The following is a 22181-nucleotide window of genomic DNA, read 5'->3' on the forward strand; positions in this document are numbered from 1 at the left end:
AGATTGGCCAATTTTAGGTCAATCTGCCCCCTAGGGGGCAGAAACCACTAGGCACCGGGGATTTGTTTTTTGGCGCCAATGTCACGCAGGGGGAGCGACCCCGTAGGCAAGGGTCGCTCCCGGGGGGGGGGGGTGGAGGTTGGGGGGGCAAATTTATTTTAGGCCATTTCTGCCCCCCCGGGGGGACAGATCGGCCTATTATTAGGCCGAACTGCCCCGGGGGGGGGCAGAACACTCTAGGCGCCAGGGCAATTTTTTTTTTTTTTTTTTTTTTTTGTTGTTTCTTTTTTTAGAGATGGGGAGCGACCCATCAGGCAAGGGTCGCTCCCCTGGGGGGGGGCAAATTGTATTTAGACCATTTCTGCCCCCCTGGGGGCAGATTGGCCAATTTTAGGTCAATCTTCCCCCTAGGGGGCAGAAACCACTAGGCACGCGGGATTTGTTTTTTGGCGCCAATGTCACGCAGGGGGAGCGACCCCGTAGGCAAGGGTCGCTCCCGGGGGGGGGGGGCTGGAGGTTGGGGGGGCAAATTTATTTTAGGCCATTTCTGCCCCCCCGGGGGACAGATCGGCCTATTATTAGGCCGAACTGCCCCCGGGGGGGGGGCAGAACACTCTAGGCGCCAGGGCAATTTATTGATTTTTTTTTTTTTTTTTTTTTGTTTCTTTTTTTAGAGATGGGGAGCAGGACCCATCAGGCAAGGGTCGCTCCCCTGGGGGGGGCAAATTGTATTTAGACCATTTCTGCCCCCCTGGGGGCAGATTGGCCAATTTTAAGTCAATCTGCCCCCAAGGGGGCAGAAACCACTAGGCACCGGGGATTTGTTTTTTGGCTCCAATGTCACGCAGGTGGAGCGACCCCGTAGGCAAGGGTCGCTCCCGGGGGGGGGGCAAATTTATTTTAGGCCAATTTCTGCCCCCCCGGGGGACAGATCGGCCTATTATTAGGCCGAACTGCCCCCGGGGGGGGGCAGAACACTCTAGGCGCCAGGGCAATTTTTTTTTTGTGTTTTTTTGTTGTTGTTTCTTTTTTTAGAGATGGGGAGCGACCCATCAGGCAAGGGTCGCTCCCCTGGGGGGGCAAATTGTATTTAGACCATTTCTGCCCCCCTGGGGGCAGATTGGCCAATTTTAGGTCAATCTGCCCCCAAGGGGGCAGAACCCACTAGGCACCGGGGATTTGTTTTTTGGCGCCAATGTCACGCAGGGGGAGCGACCCCGTAGGCAAGGGTCGCTCCCGGCCGGGGGGGGGATGGGGGTTGGGGGGGGCAAATTTATTTTAGGCCATTTCTGCCCCCCGGGGGACAGATCAGCCTATTATTAGGCCGAACTGCCCCCGGGGGGGGGGGGCAGAACACTCTAGGCACCAGGGCAATTTTTTTTTTGTGTGTTTTTTTTTTTTTTGTTTCTTTTTTTAGAGATGGGGAGCGACCCATCAGGCAAGGGTCGCTCCCCTGGGGGGGCAAATTGTATTTAGACCATATCTGCCCCCCTGGGGGCAGATTGGCCAATTTTAGGTCAATCTGCCCCCAAGGGGGCAGAAAACCACTAGTGCACCGGGGATTTGTTTTTTGGTGCCAATGTCACGCAGGGGGAGCGACCCCGTAGGCAAGGGTCGCTCCCGGGGGGGGGATTGGGGTTGGGGGGGCAAATTTATTTTAGGCCATTTCTGCCCCCCCGGGGGACAGATCAGCCTATTATTAGGCCGAACTGCCCCCGGGGGGGGGGGGGGCAGAACACTCTAGGCGCCAGGGCAATTTTTTTTTTGTGTTTTGTTTTTTTTTGTGTTGTCTTTTTTTAGAGATGGGGAGCGACCCATCAGGCAAGGGTCGCTCCCCTGGGGGGGCAAATTGTATTTAGACCATTTCTGCCCCCTGGGGGCAGATTGGCCAATTTTAGGTCAATCTGCCCCCAAGGGGGCAGAAACCACTAGGCACCGGGGGATTTGTTTTTTAGCGCCAATGTCACGCAGGGGGAGCGACCCCGTAGGCAAGGGTCGCTCCCGGGGGGGGGGTGGGGGTTGGGGGGGCAAATTTATTTTAGGCCATTTCTGCCCCCCGGGGGACAGATCGGCCTATTATTAGGCCGAACTGCCCCCAGGGGGGGGCAGAACACTCTAGGCGCCAGGGCAATTTTTTTTTTGTGTTTTTTTTTTGTTGTTTCTTTTTTTAGAGATGGGGAGCGACCCATCAGGCAAGGGTCGCTCCCCTGGGGGGGCAAATTGTATTTAGACCATTTCTGCCCCCCTGGGGGCAGATTGGCCAATTTTAGGTCAATCTGCCCCCAAGGGGGCAGAACCCACTAGGCACCGGGGATTTGTTTTTTGGCGCCAATGTCACGCAGGGGGAGCGACCCCGTAGGCAAGGGTCGCTCCCGGGGGGGGATGGGGGTTGGGGGGGCAAATTTATTTTAGGCCATTTCTGCCCCCCCGGGGGACAGATCAGCCTATTATTAGGCCGAACTGCCCCCGGGGGGGGGGGGGCAGAACACTCTAGGCACCAGGGCAATTTTTTTTTTGTGTGTTTTTTTTTTGTTGTTTCTTTTTTTAGAGATGGGGAGCGACCCATCAGGCAAGGGATCGCTCCCCTGGGGGGGCAAATTGTATTTAGACCATATCTGCCCCCCTGGGGGCTGATTGGCCAATTTTAGGGTCAATCTGCCCCCAAGGGGGCAGAAACCACTAGGCACCGGGGATTTGTTTTTTGGCGCCAATGTCACGCAGGGGGAGCGACCCCGTAGGCAAGGGTCGCTCCCGGGGGGGGGATTGGGGTTGGGGGGCCAAATTTATTTTAGGCCATTTCTGCCCCCCCGGGGGACAGATCGGCCTATTATTAGGCCGAACTGCCCCCGGGGGGGGGGCAGAACACTCTAGGCGCCAGGGCAATTTTTTTTTTATTTTTTTATTTTTTTGTTGTTTCTTTTTTTAGAGATGGGGAGCGACCCATCAGGCAAGGGTCGCTCCCCTGGGGGGGCAATTGTATTTAGACCATTTCTGCCCCCCTGGGGGCAGATTTGGCCAATTTTAGGTCAATTTGCCCCCAAGGGGGCAGAAACCACAAGGCACCGGGGATTTGTTTTTTGGCGCCAATGTCACGCAGGGGGAGCGACCCCGTAGGCAAGGGTCGCTCCCGGGGGGGGGGGTGTGGGGGTTGGGGGGGCAAATTTATTTTAGGCCATTTCTGCCCCCCCGGGGGACAGATCGGCCTATTTTTAGGCCGAACTGCCCCCGGGAGGGGGGCAGAACACTCTAGGCGCCAGGCAATTTTTTTTTTTTTGTTTTTTTTTGTTGTTTCTTTTTTTAGAGATGGGGAGCGACCCATCAGGCAAGGGTCGCTCCCCTGGGGGGGGCAAATTGTATTTAGACCATTTCTGCCCCCCTGGGGGCAGATTGGCCAATTTTAAGTCAATCTGCCCCCAAGGGGGCAGAAACCACTAGGCACCGGGGATTTGTTTTTTGGCGCCAATGTCACGCAGGGGGAGCGACCCCGTAGGCAAGGGTCGCTCCCGGGGGGGGGGTGGGGGTTGGGGGGGCAAATTTATTTTAGGCCATTTCTGCCCCCCCGGGGGACAGATCGGCCTATTATTAGGCCGAACTGCCCCCGGGGGGGGGCAGAACACTCTAGGCGCCAGGGCAATTTTTTTTTGTGTTTTTTTTTTGTTGTTTCTTTTTTTAGAGATGGGGAGCGACCCATCAGGCAAGGGTCGCTCCCCTGGGGGGGGGCAAATTGTATTTAGACCATTTCTGCCCCCCTGGGGGCAGATTGGCCAATTTTAGGTCAATCTGCCCCTAGGGGGCAGAAACCACTAGGCACCGGGGATTTGTTTTTGGCGCCAATGTCACGCAGGGGGAGCGACCCCGTAGGCAAGGGTCGCTCCCCGGGGGGGGGGCTGGAGGTTGGGGGGGGCAAATTTATTTTAGGCCATTTCTGCCCCCCGGGGACAGATCGGCCTATTATTAGGCCGAACTGCCCCCGGGGGGGAGGGCAGAACACTCTAGGCGCCAGGGCAATTTTTTTTTTTTTTTTTTTTTTTTGTTGTTTCTTTTTTTAGAGATGGGGAGCGACCCATCAGGCAAGGGTCGCTCCCCTGGGGGGGCAAATTGTATTTAGACCATTTCTGCCCCCCTGGGGGCAGATTGGCCAATTTTAGGTCAATCTGCCCCCAAGGGGGCAGAAACCACAAGGCACCGGGGATTTGTTTTTTGGCGCCAATGTCACGCAGGGGGAGCGACCCCGTAGGCAAGGGTCGCTCCCGGGGGGGGGGTGTGGGGGTTGGGGGGGCAAATTTATTTTAGGCCATTTCTGCCCCCCCGGGGACAGATCGGCCTATTTTTAGGCCGAACTGCCCCCGGGAGGGGGGCAGAACACTCTAGGCGCCAGGGCAATTTTTTTTTTTTTGTTTTTTTTTGTTGTTTCTTTTTTTTAGAGATGGGGAGCGACCCATCAGGCAAGGGTCGCTCCCCTGGGGGGGGCAAATTGTATTTAGACCATTTCTGCCCCCCTGGGGGCAGATTGGCCAATTTTAAGTCAATCTGCCCCCAAGGGGGCAGAAACCACTAGGCACCGGGGATTTGTTTTTTGGCGCCAATGTCACGCAGGGGGAGCGACCCCGTAGGCAAGGGTCGCTCCCGGGGGGGGGGGTGGGGGGTTGGGGGGGCAAATTTATTTTAGGCCATTTCTGCCCCCCCGGGGGACAGATCGGCCTATTATTAGGCCGAACTGCCCCCGGGGGGGGGCAGAACACTCTAGGCGCCAGGGCAATTTTTTTTTGTGTTTTTTTTTTGTTGTTTCTTTTTTTAGAGATGGGGAGCGACCCATCAGGCAAGGGTCGCTCCCCTGGGGGGGGCAAATTGTATTTAGACCATTTCTGCCCCCCTGGGGGCAGATTGGCCAATTTTAGGTCAATCTTCCCCCTAGGGGGCAGAAACCACTAGGCACCGGGGATTTGTTTTTTGGCGCCAATGTCACGCAGGGGGAGCGACCCCGTAGGCAAGGGTCGCTCCGGGGGGGGGGGGCTGGAGGTTGGGGGGGCAAATTTATTTTAGGCCATTTCTGCCCCCCCGGGGGACAGATCGGCCTATTATTAGGCCGAACTGCCCCCGGGGGGGGAGGCAGAACACTCTAGGCGCCAGGGCAATTTTTTTTTTTTTTTTTTTTTTTTTGTTGTTTCTTTTTTTAGAGATGGGGAGCGACCCATCAGGCAAGGGTCGCTCCCCTGGGGGGGGCAAATTGTATTTAGGACCATTTCTGCCCCCCTGGGGGCAGATTGGCCAATTTTAAGTCAATCTGCCCCCCAAGGGGGGCAGAAACCACTAGGCACCGGGGATTTGTTTTTTGGCCCCAATGTCACGCAGGGGGAGCGACCCCGTAGGCAAGGGTCGCTCCGGGGGGGGGGGTGGGGGTTGGGGGGGGCAAATTTATTTTAGGCCATTTCTGCCCCCCCGGGGGACAGATCGGCCTATTATTAGGCCGAACTGCCCCCGGGGGGGGGCAGAAACACTCTAGGCGCCAGGGCAATTTTTTTTTTTGTGTTTTTTTTTTTGTTGTTTCTTTTTTTAGAGATGGGGAGCGACCATCAGGCAAGGGTCGCTCCCCTGGGGGGGCAAATTGTATTTAGACCATTTCTGCCCCCCTGGGGGCAGATTGGCCAATTTTAGGTCAATCTGCCCCCAAGGGGGCAGAAACCACTAGGCACCGGGGATTTGTTTTTTAGCGCCAATGTCACGCAGGGGGAGCGACCCCGTAGGCAAGGGTCGCTCCGGGGGGGGTGGGGGTTGGGGGGGCAAATTTATTTTAGGCCATTTCTGCCCCCCCGGGGGACAGATCAGCCTATTATTAGGCCGAACTGCCCCCGGGGGGGGGGGGGGCAGAACACTCTAGGCACCAGGGCAATTTTTTTTTTGTGTGTTTTTTTTTTTTGTTGTTTCTTTTTTAGAGATGGGGAGCGACCCATCAGGCAAGGGTCGCTCCCCTGGGGGGGCAAATTGTATTTAGACCATATCTGCCCCCCTGGGGGCAGATTGGCCAATTTTAGGTCAATCTGCCCCCAAGGGGGCAGAAACCACTAGGCACCGGGGATTTGTTTTTTGGCGCCAATGTCACGCAAGGGGGAGCGACCCCGTAGGCAAGGGTCGCTCCCGGGGGGGGGGATTGGGGTTGGGGGGGCAAATTTATTTTAGGCCATTTCTGCCCCCCCGGGGGACAGATCAGCCTATTATTAGGCCGAACTGCCCCCGGGGGGGGGGGGGGGCAGAACACTCTAAGCACCAGGGCAATTTTTTTTTGTGTGTTTTTTTTTTGGGTTGTTTCTTTTTTTAGAGATGGGGAGCGACCCATCAGGCAAGGGTCGCTCCCCTGGGGGGGCAAATTGTATTTAGACCATTTCTGCCCCCCTGGGGGCAGATTGGCCAATTTAGGTCAATCTGCCCCCAAGGGGGCAGAAACCACAAGGCACCGGGGATTTGTTTTTTGGCGCCAATGTCACGCAGGGGGAGCGACCCCGTAGGCAAGGGTCGCTCCCGGGGGGGGGGGTGTGGGGGTTGGGGGGGCAAATTTATTTTAGGCCATTTCTGCCCCCCCGGGGGACAGATCGGCCTATTTTTAGGCCGAACTGCCCCCGGGGGGGGGGCAGAACACTCTAGGCGCCAGGGCAATTTTTTTTTTGTGTTTTTTTTTTGTTGTTTCTTTTTTTAGAGATGGGGAGCGACCCATCAGGCAAGGGTCGCTCCCCTGGGGGGGGCAAATTGTATTTAGACCATTTCTGCCCCCCTGGGGGCAGATTGGCCAATTTTAAGTCTATCTGCCCCCAAGGGGCTGCAGAAACCACTAGGCACCGGGGATTTGTTTTTTGGCGCCAATGTCACGCAGGGGGAGCGACCCCGTAGGCAAGGGTCGCTCCGGGGGGGGTGGTGGGGGTTGGGGGGGCAAATTTATTTTAGGCCATTTCTGCCCCCCCGGGGGACAGATCAGCCTATTATTAGGCCGAACTGCCCCCGAGGGGGGGGGGGGCAGAACACTCTAAGCACCAGGGCAATTTTTTTTGGTGTGTTTTTTTTTTTGGTTGTTTCTTTTTTAGAGATGGGGAGCGACCCATCAGGCAAGGGTCGCTCCCCTGGGGGGGCAAATTGTATTTAGACCATTTCTGCCCCCCTGGGGGCAGATTGGCAAATTTTAGGTCAATCTGCCCCCAAGGGGGCAGAAACCACTAGGCACCGGGGATTTGTTTTTTGGCGCCAATGTCCACGCAGGGGGAGCGACCCCGTAGGCAAGGGTCGCTCCCGGGGGGGTGGTGGGGGTTGGGGGGGCAAATTTATTTTAGGCCATTTCTGCCCCCCCGGGGGACAGATCGGCCTATTATTAGGCCGAACTGCCCCCGGGGGGGGGGGGGGGGCAGAAACCTCTAGGCGCCAGGGGAATTTTTCTTTTTTTTCTTTGTTTTTTTTTTTTTTAGAGATGGGGAGCGACCCATCAGGCAAAAGTCGCTCCCCTGGGGGACAAATTGTATTTAGGCCATTTCTGCCCCCCTTGGGGGGGGCAGATTGGCTGAGTTTAGGTCAACCTGCCCCCAAGGGGGCAGAAACCACTAGGCACCGGGGATTTGTTTTTTGGTGCCAATGTCACGCAGGGGGAGCGACCCCGTAGGCAAGGGTCGCTCCCGGCGGGGGAGGGTGGGGGTTGGGGGGGCAAATTTATTTTAGGGCATTTCTGCCCCCCCCCCCCCCCCTGGGGCCGGCTGAGCTACAGGCCAAACACCACAGGTAGGCACCTTGCAAAAAACACCTCTGTTTTCTGTGAAAAAATATGTTGTGTCCACGTTGTGTTTTGGGCCATTTCCTTTTGTGGGCGCTAGGCCTACCCACAGAAGTGATGTACCATTTTTATCGAGAGACTTAGGGGAACGCTGGGTGGAAGGAAATTTGTGGCTCCTCTCAGATTCCAGAACTTTCTGTCACCGAAATGAGAGGAAAAAGTGTTTTTTGGGCCAAATTTTGATGTTTGCAAAGGATTCTGGGTAACATAACCTGGTCAGAGCCCCGCAAGTCACCCCATCTTGGATTCCCCTGGGTTTCTAGTTTTCAAAAATGCACTGGTTTGCTAGGTTTCCTCAGGTGTCGGCTGAGCTACAGGCCAAAATCCACAGGTAGGCACTGCTTTTTATAAAAAAATGTGATGTGTCCACGTTGTGTTTTGGGCCCTTTCCTTTCGTGGGCGCTAGTCCTACCCACACAAGTGAGGTATCATTTTTATCGGGAGACTTGGGGGAACGCTGTGTAGAAGGAAATTTGTGGCTCCTCTCAGATTCCAGAACTTTCTGCCACAGAAATGTGAGTAACATGTGTATTTTGGGCCAAATTTGAGGTTTGCAAAGGATTCTGGGTAACAGAACCTGGTCCGAGCCCCGCAAGTCACCCCTCCTTGGATTCCCCTAGGTCTCTAGTTTTCAGAAATGCACAGGTTTGGTAGGTTTCCCTAGGTGCCGGCTGAGCTAGAGGCCAAAATCTACAGGTAGGCACTTCGCAAAAAACACCTCTGTTTTTTCCAAAATTTAGGATGTGTCCACGTTGCGCTTTGGGGTGTTTCCTGTCGCCGGCGCTAGGCCTACCCACGCAAGTGAGGTATCATTTTTATCGGGAGACTTGGGGAACGCTGGGTGGAAGGAAATTTGTAGCTCCTCTCAGATTCCAGAACTTTCTGACACAGAAATGTGAGCGACATGTGTTTTTTTAGCCAAATTTTGAGGTTTGCAAAGGATTCTGGGTAACAGAACCTGGTCCGTGCCCCGCAAGTCACCCCTCCTTGGATTCCCCTAGGTCTCTAGTTTTCAGAAATGCACAGGTTTGGTAGGTTTCCTAGGTGCCGGCTGAGCTAGAGGCCAAAATCTACAGGTAGGCACTTCGCAAAAAACACCTCTGTTTTTTTCCAAAATTTAGGATGTGTCCACGTTGCGCTTTGGGGTGTTTCCTGTCGCCGGCGCTAGGCCTACCCACGCAAGTGAGGTATCATTTTTATCGGGAGACTTGGGGAACGCTGGGTAGAAGGAAATTTGTGGCTCCTCTCAGATTCCAGAACTTTCTGCCACAGAAATGTGAGTAACATGTGTATTTTTAGCCAAATTTTGAGGTTTGCAAAGGATTCTGGGTAACAGAACCTGGTCCGAGCCCGCAAGTCACCCCTCCTTGGATTCCCTAGGTCTCTAGTTTTCAGAAATGCACAGGTTTGGTAGGTTTCCCTAGGTGCCGGCTGAGCTAGAGGCCAAAATCTACAGGTAGGCACTTTGCAAAAAACACCTCTGTTTTTTTCCAAAATTTAGGATGTGTCCACGTTGCGCTTTGGGGTGTTTCCTGTCGCCGGCGCTAGGCCTACCCACGCAAATGAGGTATCATTTTTATCGGGAGACTTGGGGGAACGCTGGGTGGAAGGAAATTTGTAGCTCCTCTCAGATTCCAGAACTTTCTGCCACAGAAATCTGAGGGACATGTGTTTTTTTAGCCAAATTTTGAGGTTTGCAAATGATTCTGGGTAACAGAACCTGGTCCGAGCCACACAAGTCACCCCTCCTTGGATTCCCCTAGGTCTCTAGTTTTCAGAAATGTACAGGTTTGGTAGGTTTCCCTAGGTGGCGGCTGAGCTAGAGGCCAAAATCTCCAGGTAGTCACTTTGCAAAAAACACCTCTGTTTTTTTCCAAAATTTAGGATGTGTCCACGTTGCGCTTTGGGGTGTTTCCTGTCGCCGGCGCTAGGCCTACCCACGCAAGTGAGGTATCATTTTTATCGGGAGACTTGGGGGAACGCTGGGTGGAAGGAAATTTGTAGCTCCTCTCAGATTCCAGAACTTTCTGCCACAGAAATGTGAGGGACATGTGTTTTTTTAGCCAAATTTTGAGGTTTGCAAAGGATTCTGGGTAACAGAACCTGGTCCGAGCCACACAAGTCACCCCTCCTTGGATTCCCCTAGGTCTCTAGTTTTCAGAAATGTACAGGTTTGGTAGGTTTCCCTAGGTGCCGGCTGAGCTAGAGGCCAAAATCTACAGGTAGTCACTTTGCTAAAAACAGCTCTGTTTTCTGTGATATGTCCACGTTGTGTTTTGGGGCATATCCTGTCGCGGGCGCTAGGCCTACCCACACAAGTGAGGTATCATTTTTATCGGGAGACGTGGGGGAACGCTGGGTGGAAGGAAATTTGTGGCTCCTCTCAGATTCCAGAACTTTCTGCCACAGAAATGTGAGGAACATGTGTTTTTTTAGCCAAATTTTGAGATTTGCAAAGGATTCTGGGTAACAGAACCTGGTCCGAGCCCCCCAAGTCACCCCTCCTTGGATTCCCCTAGGTCTCTAGTTTTCAGAAATGCACAGGTTTGGTAGGTTTCCCTAGGTGGCGGCTGAGCTAGAGGCCAAAATCTACAGGTAGTCACTTTGCTAAAAACAGCTCTGTTTTCTGTGATATGTCCACGTTGTGTTTTGGGGCATATCCTGTCGCAGGCGCTAGGCCTACCCACACAAGTGAGGTATCATTTTTATCGGGAGACGTGGGGGAACGCTGGGTGGAAGGAAATTTGTGGCTCCTCTCAGATTCCAGAACTTTCTGCCACAGAAATGTGAGGAACATGTGTTTTTTTAGCCAAATTTTGAGATTTGCAAAGGATTCTGGGTAACAGAACCTGGTCCGAGCCCCGCAAGTCACCCCTCCTTGGATTCCCCTAGGTCTCTAGTTTTCAGAAATGCACAGGTTTGGTAGGTTTCCCTAGGTGGCGGCTGAGCTAGAGGCCAAAATCTACAGGTAGTCACTTTGCTAAAAACAGCTCTGTTTTCTGTGATATGTCCACGTTGTGTTTTGGGGCATATCCTGTCGCGGGCGCTAGGCCTACCCACACAAGTGAGGTATCATTTTTATCGGGAGACATGGGGGAACGCTGGGTGGAAGGAAATTTGTGGCTCCTCTCAGATTCCAGAACTTTCTGCCACAGAAATGTGAGGAACATGTGTTTTTTTAGCCAAATTTTGAGGTTTGCAAAGGATTCTGGGTAACAGAACCTGGTCCGAGCCCCGCAAGTCACCCCTCCTTGGATTCCCCTAGGTCTCTAGTTTTCAGAAATGCACAGGTTTGGTAGGTTTCCCTAGGTGGCGGCTGAGCTAGAGGCCAAAATCTACAGGTAGTCACTTTGCTAAAAACAGCTCTGTTTTCTGTGATATGTCCACGTTGTGTTTTGGGGCATATCCTGTTGCGGGCGCTAGGCCTACCCACACAAGTGAGGTATCATTTTTATCGGGAGACGTGGGGGAACGCTGGGTGGAAGGAAATTTGTGTCTCCTCTCAGATTCCAGAACTTTCTGCCACAGAAATGTGAGGAACATGTGTTTTTTTAGCGAAATTTTGAGGTTTGCAAAGGATTCTGGGTAACAGAACCTGGTCCGAGCCCCGCAATTCACCCCTCCTTGGATTCCCCTAGGTCTCTAGTTTTCAGAAATGCACAGGTTTGGTAGGTTTCCCCAGGTGGCGGCTGAGCTAGAGGCCAAAATCTACAGGTAGTCACTTTGCTAAAAACAGCTCTGTTTTCTGTGATATGTCCACGTTGTGTTTTGGGGCATATCCTGTCGCGGGCGCTAGGCCTACCCACACAAGTGAGGTATCATTTTTATCGGGAGACGTGGGGGAACGCTGGGTGGAAGGAAATTTGTGGCTCCTCTCAGATTCCAGAACTTTCTGCCACAGAAATGTGAGGAACATGTGTTTTTTTAGCCAAATTTTGAGGTTTGCAAAGGATTCTGGGTAACAGAACCTAGTCCGAGCCCCGCAAGTCACCCCTCCTTGGATTCCCCTAGGTCTCTAGTTTTCAGAAATGCACAGGTTTGGTAGGTTTCCCTAGGTGGCGGCTGAGCTAGAGGCCAAAATCTACAGGTAGTCACTTTGCTAAAAACAGCTCTGTTTTCTGTGATATGTCCACGTTGTGTTTTGGGGCATATCCTGTCGCGGGCGCTAGGCCTACCCACACAAGTGAGGTATCATTTTTATCGGGAGACGTGGGGGAACGCTGGGTAGAAGGAAATTTGTGGCTCCTCTCAGATTCCAGAACTTTCTGCCACAGAAATGTGAGGAACATGTGTTTTTTTAGCCAAATTTTGAGATTTGCAAAGGATTCTGGGTAACAGAACCTGGTCCGAGACCCGCAAGTCACCCCTCCTTGGATTCCCCTAGGTCTCTAGTTTTCAGAAATGCACAGGTTTGGTAGGTTTCCCTAGGTGGCGGCTGAGCTAGAGGCCAAAATCTACAGGTAGTCACTTTGCTAAAAACAGCTCTGTTTTCTGTGATATGTCCACGTTGTGTTTTGGGGCATATCCTGTCGCGGGCGCTAGGCCTACCCACACAAGTGAGGTATCATTTTTATCGGGAGACATGGGGGAACGCTGGGTGGAAGGAAATTTGTGGCTCCTCTCAGATTCCAGAACTTTCTGCCACAGAAATGTGAGGAACATGTGTTTTTTTAGCCACATTTTGAGGTTTGCAAAGGATTCTGGGTAACAGAACCTGGTCCGAGCCCCGCAAGTCACCCCTCCTTGGATTCCCCTAGGTCTCTAGTTTTCAGAAATGCACAGGTTTGGTAGGTTTCCCTAGGTGGCGGCTGAGCTAGAGGCCAAAATCTACAGGTAGTCACTTTGCTAAAAACAGCTCTGTTTTCTGTGATATGTCCACGTTGTGTTTTGGGGTATATCCTGTCGCGGGCGCTAGGCCTACCCACACAAGTGAGGTATCATTTTTATCGGGAGACGTGGGGGAACGCTGGGTGGAAGGAAATTTGTGGCTCCTCTCAGATTCCAGAACTTTCTGCCACAGAAATGTGAGGAACATGTGTTTTTTTAGCCAAATTTTGAGGTTTGCAAAGGATTCTGGGTAACAGAACCTGGTCCGAGCCACACAAGTCACCCCTCCTTGGATTCCCCTAGGTCTCTAGTTTTCAGAAATGCACAGGTTTGGTAGGTTTCCCTAGGTGGCGGCTGAGCTAGAGGCCAAAATCTACAGGTAGTCACTTTGCTAAAAACAGCTCTGTTTTCTGTGATGTGTCCACGTTGTGTTTTGGGGCATATCCTGTCGCGGGTGCTAGGCCTACCCACACAAGTGAGGTATCATTTTTATCGGGAGACGTGGGGGAACGCTGGGTGGAAGGAAATTTGTGGCTCCTCCCAGATTCCATAACTTTCTGCCACAGAAATGTGAGGAACATGTGTTTTTTTAGCCAAATTTTGAGGTTTGCAAAGGATTCTGGGTAACAGAACCTGGTCCGAGCCACACAAGTCACCCCTCCTTGGATTCCCCAAGGTCTCTAGTTTTCAGAAATGCACAGGTTTGGTAGGTTTCCCTAGGTGGCGGCTGAGCTAGAGGCCAAAATCTACAGGTAGTCACTTTGCTAAAAACAGCTCTGTTTTCTGTGATGTGTCCATGTTGTGTTTTGGGGCATATCCTGTCGCGGGTGCTAGGCCTACCCACACAAGTGAGGTACCATTTTTATCGGGAGACTTGGGGGAACATAGATTAGCAAAACAAGTACTATTGCCCCTTGTCTTTCTCTACATTTTTTCCTTCCAAATATAGGAGTGTGTGTAAAAAAGACATCTATTTGAAAAATTCCCTGTAATTCACGTGCTACTATGGTCACCCCAGAATTCAGAGATGTGCAAATAACCACTGCTCCTCAACACCTTATCTTGTGCCCTTTTTGGAAATGCAAAGGTTTTCTTGATAGCAATTTTTTACTCCTTATATTTCAGCAAATGAATTGCTGTATACCCGGTATAGAATGAAAACGCACTGCAGGGTGCAGCTCATTTATTGGCTCTGGGTTCCTCGGGTTCTTGATGAACCTACAAGCCCTACATATCCCCGCAACCAGAGGAGTCCAGCAGACGTAACGGTATATTGCTTTCGATAATCTGACATTGCAGGGAAAAGTTACAGAGTAAAACGTAGAGAAAAATTGATGGTTTTTTCACCTCAATTTCAATATTTTTCTTTTTCAGCTGTTATTTTCTGTAGGAAACCCTTGTAGGATCTACACAAATGACCCCTTGCTGAATTTAGAATTTTGTCTACTTTTCAGAAATGTTTAGGTTTCTGGGATCCAGCATTGGTTTCATGACCATTCCTGTCACTGACTGGAAGGAGGCTGAAAGCACAAAAAATTGCACAAATGGGGTATGCCCCAGTAAAATGCCAAAATTGTGTTGAAAAATTGGGTTTTCTGATTCAAGTCTGCCTGTTCCTGAAAGCTGGGAAGCTGCTGAGTTTAGCACCGCAAACCCTTTGTTGATGCCATTTTCAGGGGAAAAACCACAAGCCTTCTTCTGCAGCCACTTTTTCCAATTTTTTTGAAAAAAACGAAATTTTCACTGTATTTTGGCCAATTTCTTGGCCTCCTTCAAGGGAACCCACAAAGTCTGGGTACCTCTAGAATCCCTAGGATGTTGGAAAAAAAGGACGCAAATTTGGCTTGGTTAGCTTATGTGGACAAAAAGTTATGAGGGCCTAAGCGCGAACTGCCCCAAATAGGCAAAAAAAGGCCCGGCACAGGAGGGGGAAAAGGCCTGGCAGCGAAGGGGTTAAAAGAGCATCGATACTCAGACAATGGAAATAGGCGATAGCCATTGGGACAGGGAGAGACAGTCAAAGGGACAGGAAGCTACGGGCAATGACATTCAGGCACATAGACACAGAGAAGGGGGATATATTGACACGTACTGGTAGGCACAAATATCTGGAAAGAGATAAATGGACTTTGGGAATATTGGACATACGTTGGCACAAGTCAGGGAGTCATGGAGAGAGAACTCAGACCCTGGTATTAGGTGGCATTGAAATTGGGACAGGAAATACCTGCTCAGAGGCAAATGTATTCTCGTCTTTATCTAGCTCACCTCAAGACAAAGGTACAGATTCACTAGGATTTTGTGGTACGGCTGTGCACTTTTTTGGCGCAGCCTTGAGGCAAAATCTGTTTTGCGATTTATAAAGCCAAGCAAATTCCAATTTACATGACTTTGTGTGACTTTGTTTAAAAAAAAAAAAAAAAAGTAAGGCAACACAGTGTTACCTTGCATTAGGCAGGCATTACATGGGTGGTGAGTGAGCGTTCAGGTGCATCCACCCATGTATTTTGGCACAAACCTATATTTACAAAGACTTGTAAGCATGGATTTGCACCAAAATGATGTGGCTACATAAGACTGGTGAAAGAAGAAGTATGTTTATTTCTTCTCGTTATTCCTCTTTTCATGAGTGCTGCATTCTGCCACACACATTTAAAGAGGAAATAGATGCAAAGGATTGTTTTTGTGCAGAAAGGTATCCCTTTCACCACAAAAATGAACCTAACCTCACTGCAGGCTCCTGTGCACCATGACGCAAGGGTATCTGCATTGGCATCAGGCAGCCACAAGTGCGTCGGCTCTAGGAGAGAACAGACCTGCACTATGTATTTGAAAATATGGTGCTTTTCTGTTGTCTCCCTCTCACGCAACTTAGTGCAGCAATTTTGCCTGCTGCGCTGCATTGTATGAAATGTTAGTAACCATGCCCCCTCGTTTCTAATGTTAATCTTGGTACCTTCACCAAAAATCATGTGATTCTGGGCAAATCACTTCATCTCCCCTGCTCCAATCTGTAAATATGCTTTATTTTAAAATGTTTAAAAAAAACATATCCAAGGGAAACAAAAGAACAGTGCATGGACTCAAATAACTCTCCCCATCTGATCGCCCCTCACATTCTGGCCTTGTGCAGGCTGGTTTTAACTGCACCACACATGCACAATATTGTTATGTGTCCAGCGTCTAATGCGTCAGCTATAATAAAAGTGTGCTTTAATGCTACTTAGAACTAGCTTGTTTGAAGTAACCTGTCCAAAATTAAATAAATATATATATATATATATAGAGAGAGAGAGAGAGAGACAGAGACAGAGAGAGAGATATGACATAACAGTGTTTATTTTAATTTGCTAGTCGTTGGTTGTATACTTATTTGCTATAGAGAAGAGAAGTGTTCGCTCATTATAGCACTTGTCTACTAGAATAATAAAATACAAGCTTACCTATTCCTCCAGATGTGCCAATTCGTATTATCACAACATCTCGACAATTTGCATGGTGAAGTAATTTAATAAGTTCATGAAGCATAATGGAAATAGAAGGAATTCCCATTCCATGCTGTTGACAAAAGAATTATGGCATTCATTATGAGAGCATTTCCAGCTTATGTTCATATTTTTAATTTGAGGAAACATAATGCAATATTGCAAAAATCATTCAACCACTAAATGTATTCATAATTTAATTCCAGTCAACAACACTTCTGCGTTGGTATGAAAGAAGGAGAACAACGCGTCAATATTCTAGTCCTTTCACCGATAAATACGTTTTATTGATATATTAATAGTCGCACTGAGATCAATGATAGCAGGTTAATGCAGCAAGATGAGTGTTCTCTTGTAAACCAGCTCTTTTTTCCCCACTTACATCAAGGTGTGTTTATGTAGAGGACTGGTCTAGGGGGAAATTGTACAAAAATGCTGACTTTAAAACATCGACTTGCGACACTGTAGACTTCAAAATGTCGACCTGCATGTAGTCGCAGTTCACTGCTCAATGAAGCAGCGGGGCGGCATGTTTGGGGGAACAAATTAAACAGTGAATAAAAATAAAACGTACTTGCTTCGCTGCTGCCGCACTGCTGCTCCTTCTTCCTGGTCACAGGAGACAGGGGCTCCCAGCCTGCCCTGTGGCTGATTCTAACGCTGCATGAAAGCAGAGTTAGGATTGGCTGGAGCGCCCTGGCAGGGCGCTCCCAGGCAAACTTGGAGCCTGTGCCTACTCTTTCCAGCCCGGCAACACAATGCTGGGCTGTAGAGAGCACAGTGTGCATGTGCGTTTGACCGGCCCAAGACTGCCGGTCAAACATACATGCGCATTGAGGGGGAGTGCTATGCACTCATCCCTGTCATACCAAACAGAGTTTTGCAGCAAAAAGTATAGCGCAGGCTTGCGCAATTCCACAGCGCCAGCCGGGCGCCATATTAAAGGAATGGCACATGCCAGCGCTAAACTTGGGCTAGCGTCTTAGAAGAAGACGCTTGCCGGGTGGGGGTGGGGGTGGTGGTAAGGAAGGAGGGGGTTGTGCGTAAAATAAATGATGCTAGCCTGGTTAGAGGCAAAATAAATGCCTCTAACCAGACTAGCGCCATTTCCTGGCGCACAACCACTAAAACATGAGTCCTGTCTTAGGAAAGACAGGAGTCATGCCCACCACCCCAATAGCCAGCACAGGGGACAAGTGTCCCCTGGGCATGGCTATTGCAACCTGTGCCATGCAGGGGGCCCCAAGTTAGGGCCCCAGATTGCACTTAATTTTTTTTTACAAAATACCTACCTATACTTAACCTACTCCCCTGGGATGGGGTCCCCCATCCTCTGGTGTCCCTCTGGTGTGGGTGGGGCTTGGGAAGGGCACCTGTGGACCAATTCCATGGTGTTTAACCATGGAAATAGGTCCACAGGTCCCCTAACGCCTGGTCTAACCATTATTTAGCCACTCCTCCCACCCGTGCAGCATTTTAGCATGGTGGTAAATATGGGGATGGTACCATTTTTTAGATGGGAATGCCTACCTTGCATCTCACTGACAAAAGGTAGGTGCACGCATCCAACAAATGCTGTAAACTTCTATATTTTGATAAAATATGAATATGGAGTTAGGTTTGACCCGAATTTGCGTAACAAAAAAATGACACAAATTTGGCACAATTGAAGTATAAATATGGGCCATGGTTTATTATCGTTTCGTTGTTAAAGGTTTGCAGCGGCTGCTGCTGGAGGGGGGGGGCGATGCTCCTTCGCTGTAGTGGGAGGAGCCGCCGTTGCCTGTATGATATTGTCAAGGTAAGTAGAAGTGGAGCTAGAACGAGTAATTGTATACTCCCGTATGTATGCTTACCTTGACAATACTGTGCAGGTTGGTATTTTCACGTATAAGTTGTTGCAGGTTGATATTTATTTTGTTGATATTTTGACATACAACTGTCTAGGGTAATTGTTGTAAAGCGGAAGTCAAAGATGAGATTTCAAAAATATAAACCCAATTACAGCTGCTCACCTTGCTCCAAACTGAGTTAGACATTCTTTAATGACACTTATGTCAATGTTCTAATGGGGGGGGAAACAATATTTATTTTTAATGAGGGGGTTTAATAAAGAAGGCAGACTTCGGTACATTCATGAATGTCAGACTTCTGTCACTGTGTTACAGTGCCTCAATCAGCCACTTCTCCCAGCAGCATTAATGATTTGGGATAAGTGGGACACCTTATATCTAAATATTGCAACACCTCATTAAAAAGTTAAGGACATACCAAAAAATCCACATCTGTCTTGCGAGAAGAAACTCATCGGACCCGATTCACAAAGGTAAACTTTGTCCAAAAGTCTAAGTTTAGAGCTAACATCTAACTTTACTCATAGTAATGTTAGACTTTCGGTCTAAGTTGAGACCAAAAGTCTAAACTTCTACCAAGTTTACCTTTGTGAATAGGGTCCAGAATAGGTATTCCTTAAAATATCCCAATATGCTCATCCTTCACTCTGCCTTTAGCTACATGGACCCTTTGGATTCAAGCACGATTACCACCATGTTGAGGTCATATAACCACAAAATCTGAGAAGTGCAAAATTCTGGGGAAAAATTCCACATTCTTCATGGTAAAGAAACATCTGGAAATCCTGCCAAAGGAACAGTTTGCGACCTAAAAAATGGCTACTGAACCATGGTATTTTAGATGACAGAGACTCAAGCATAGCACATTACATGATGCAAACTCTTCCCTGTCTCCATAATCTCTGAACACCCTTGTAATAAGGACCATCACTTGTCACCCAAAATCCACCATTATAATGAAATGGATCAAAGTGAATGATAAAAACCTGATTTGGATAGCAAACTCCTTATTCTTATGTCATTCAAGCACTCAAGGCCCCTCAAAGTTCCCTCCTGGTTACCACACTAATATGGACAATCAGGAACTGATTCTAAATGTAACCGCATTGCACAAAGACCTCAAGCAGATGAACGGGAGTCTTTATAATTCATAAAAACTCAAATCAAATAAACCCTCTTAAAAAGCTCCCTAACTGAAGTCAAACTATGCTGAGTCCAACTAAAACAATAGTTCAATGTGTATTCCATTTCCACTTCTAAGGTGTTTTGTGACCCTTGCTCTGGCGTAAGGACCAGAAAAGTAGAGACCCCCCTAACACCACCATGTGTGCACTGCTGTTTAAAATATGGTGCACCATGGTGGTAGTTATGGGACTAGCGTCAACATTTTTGATGCTAGTCCCGCGCTATGCAGGATTAGCGGAATTTTTTTTATGCTAATCCCGCAAAACACTCAGACGCCACTGTAAATAATGGAAGCCTCCTTTTAATGCCTGATCTGAGCAGGCGTTAAAGTGCCAAAAAAATGGCGCAACAAAATCTCTTAGATGGTGCAGCGTTTTTGGCCTTCAAACGCCACATTAGCAAAATAAATTGACGTTAATGTGGCATTGGAATGGCACAAGGGGCTCTTAAATATGCCCCAAGTATCTGAAGGACCAGAAGGGCAAGACAGCAAGTATCTGTAGCTAGGCAAATTATGACATATTCAAAATCCAATATCACTTACCCGCCATGAAATGCTCACCGCTTATAGTAATAATACTAGTTACTTGGTGCAGACTGAACTTTATACCATGCTTAGTTAGCCTGGGTGGGATTCCACCCTGGTACTTGCAGGTCTAACACAGTTGTTCACTGCAAGTGCTTACATTTTCAATCCACTATGAAAGGTAAAATCCAGAATCCACAAAGTCCAAACACCACATGGGAAACTAAGGGCCTGATCATGAGTGCGGCCGTGTCCTGCGACTGCTGTAACCGCAGTGTGGTTCTGACTGCGGCCTCCTCGGCAGTCAGATGACCAGATTACGAGGATGGCGGTGGGACCTCCACAAGCCTGCCACAACCGCCAGGATCTTGGATCCCGCGGCGGCAGGAAAAATCATGATCAATCGCAGCGGTGCCAATGCTGGCACCGCCATGCTGATCACGACCTGTCTTTCTGCCAAGCTTTTCAAGGCAGGAACCCTGCCATGAAAATCTTGGTGGAGGGCAAGTAAGGGGTCCCAAACATGGTCCCAGGGTGATTTTGCCCATTGGGCACTGTTGCTGGGGGCACATGTTATCCCCCCATGCCTCCACTGTTGGTGCTCAACATTGTGCAAGGCAAATGTGTGCCAGAGGTGCATTTGGTGCTTTCCTGCAGTGGCATGTGCTTCAGGGTCACTTTATGAGCTGAAGCATGCCGCCGCAGTACCACTGCTGCAGACACACCACCAGCCCGGCAGTAGTGTGATAATGCTGATCACGACCTGCCTTTCCGCTTGGTGGAAAGGCAAGGAAGAGGCCCCAAACAGTGTGATTTTGTCAATTGGGTAATGTGGCTGGAGGAACATTTGTACACCCATATGTTACACTGTCTGTGTACACATTTTGCCATGTACAACCTTGTGCAAAGCAACAGTGCACCAGAGATGCACCTGGATCTCCACTTCGGCAGCATGTGCTTCAGACTCACTTTATGAGCTGAAGCATGCCGCCACAGTGCCAACGCCGAAGAAAGACCACCAGCCTGGTGGTAGTGTCATAATGCAGAGACCGCCGTATTGGTGGTCTAGCAGCCCGACCGCCAGCCTCAAAACCGGGCCCGAAGACAGGGTAACCCCAGATCAGGCCCAAACCTCTCCTGCTTCTAGTGACAACCACAAAGTAAGAAAACGTGGCTGGCAGGGAAGCCAACATCACCACCTCAGAAAGATCCCTAGTGGGCATTGTGACATAATGATAATGGAAGCTAGGTATTCAAAAAAAAAAAAAAACAGGATCTTTTGCATGAGAGGCAGAAATTACACAGAAGGTTTCTAAAGGTTAGTAAAAGTCTATACGGGACGGAGATCATTAAACAATTAATGTCATCTAGAATCTAGATGGGGATTGCCTGTAAAGTCTCTACCATGGCTAAAATAATAAGCCAATGTAAGCTTGTAGTTGCCACTGGAATAGATTGCTTATCTGATGCTATGCTTAATTATTGACATAACCTGTATACCCTAGCTCCTTTGTATTGTGTGTTTGATTCCACCAATAATATCTTCAACTGCAAAGAAGATAATAATTTGTGCTCCCATCTACAAGCAAGTATTGACAAAGCCAATAGTTTTGGCTCTTGAGTGTTCTGTGGATTGGGCAGGTGCATGACATCACAATCATTGTATTAAAGCATATACAAAAACACGTGGCCCTGTGCCTTAAAATGTAAATATGTGAAATGAACTTGTAAATATGTGAAATATGAAGCAACAGTGGAATTCTAACATGTATATCCTCATTTGACATACATGATTTTGAATCATCTCCCAGTAACCCCCATGATGTGCAATGCTTCATTTTCTACAACTAGGTGCTCACTATTTGATAACTTATACACATAGCTACTTGTATATACAAGAAAGAAAGTGAACTGTACACCCCCGTCCTTACTGTTGTTAGAATAAGACAAGGAACGGTATTTGCTTCCCTTAGGTTTAAGTTACACTTGGTAGGCTGCCTGCCCCCTGAAAGGCAGTCATATTTTTACTCTCTAGTTGGGGAGTCACCCACATGCCTCTTACGTCATATACTGATAATACAGCTCTGATTGACTTGTTCCTGTTAGTCTGCAAAGTTTATTGAATCATCCTGAGCCCTTTTGTGTGACAAATCAGATAAAAATAAACACGACAAAGACTGAGTTCATGCAATACAGCAATGGTTACCCAAGTGGGACCTTTTATCAGGGCTGTACAAGGAAAAGTCTAATCAGGTCTTGTTAACAGGCCCAATATGTAGGTTTTGTATTGCTGAGACATTTTAAGAACTTGAGTGTTGGACTTGATTCTTTTTGCAGGGCCATCACCAAACTTTTTGTCCTCACCCTCCTGTTTTATTAACCAAATTTTGTTGGCTTCTAGGACTCTCTCCCCTTTTCCATTGCTAACCAGTGCTAACGTACTTGTGCTCTCTCCTTAAAACATGGTAGAAATGGCTTATGCACAACTGACATATTTA

At 49.1% G+C, this 22181-nt stretch overlaps 1 protein-coding gene across 1 annotated transcript in view; it reads right to left on the reverse strand.

Moving 5' to 3' along the window:
- Positions 1-22181, reverse strand: part of UPP2 (uridine phosphorylase 2) — a 274606-nt gene that overhangs the window by 127756 nt on the left and 124669 nt on the right. Inside the window, exon 4 of the mRNA XM_069225143.1 lies at positions 16078-16192. Coding sequence (XP_069081244.1) covers positions 16078-16192 — 115 coding nt within the window. The remainder of the gene's footprint in view (positions 1-16077; positions 16193-22181) is intronic.

This window comes from Pleurodeles waltl, chromosome 3_1 (assembly GCF_031143425.1).
Source record: "Pleurodeles waltl isolate 20211129_DDA chromosome 3_1, aPleWal1.hap1.20221129, whole genome shotgun sequence".
Classification (NCBI taxonomy): Eukaryota; Metazoa; Chordata; class Amphibia; order Caudata; family Salamandridae; genus Pleurodeles; species Pleurodeles waltl.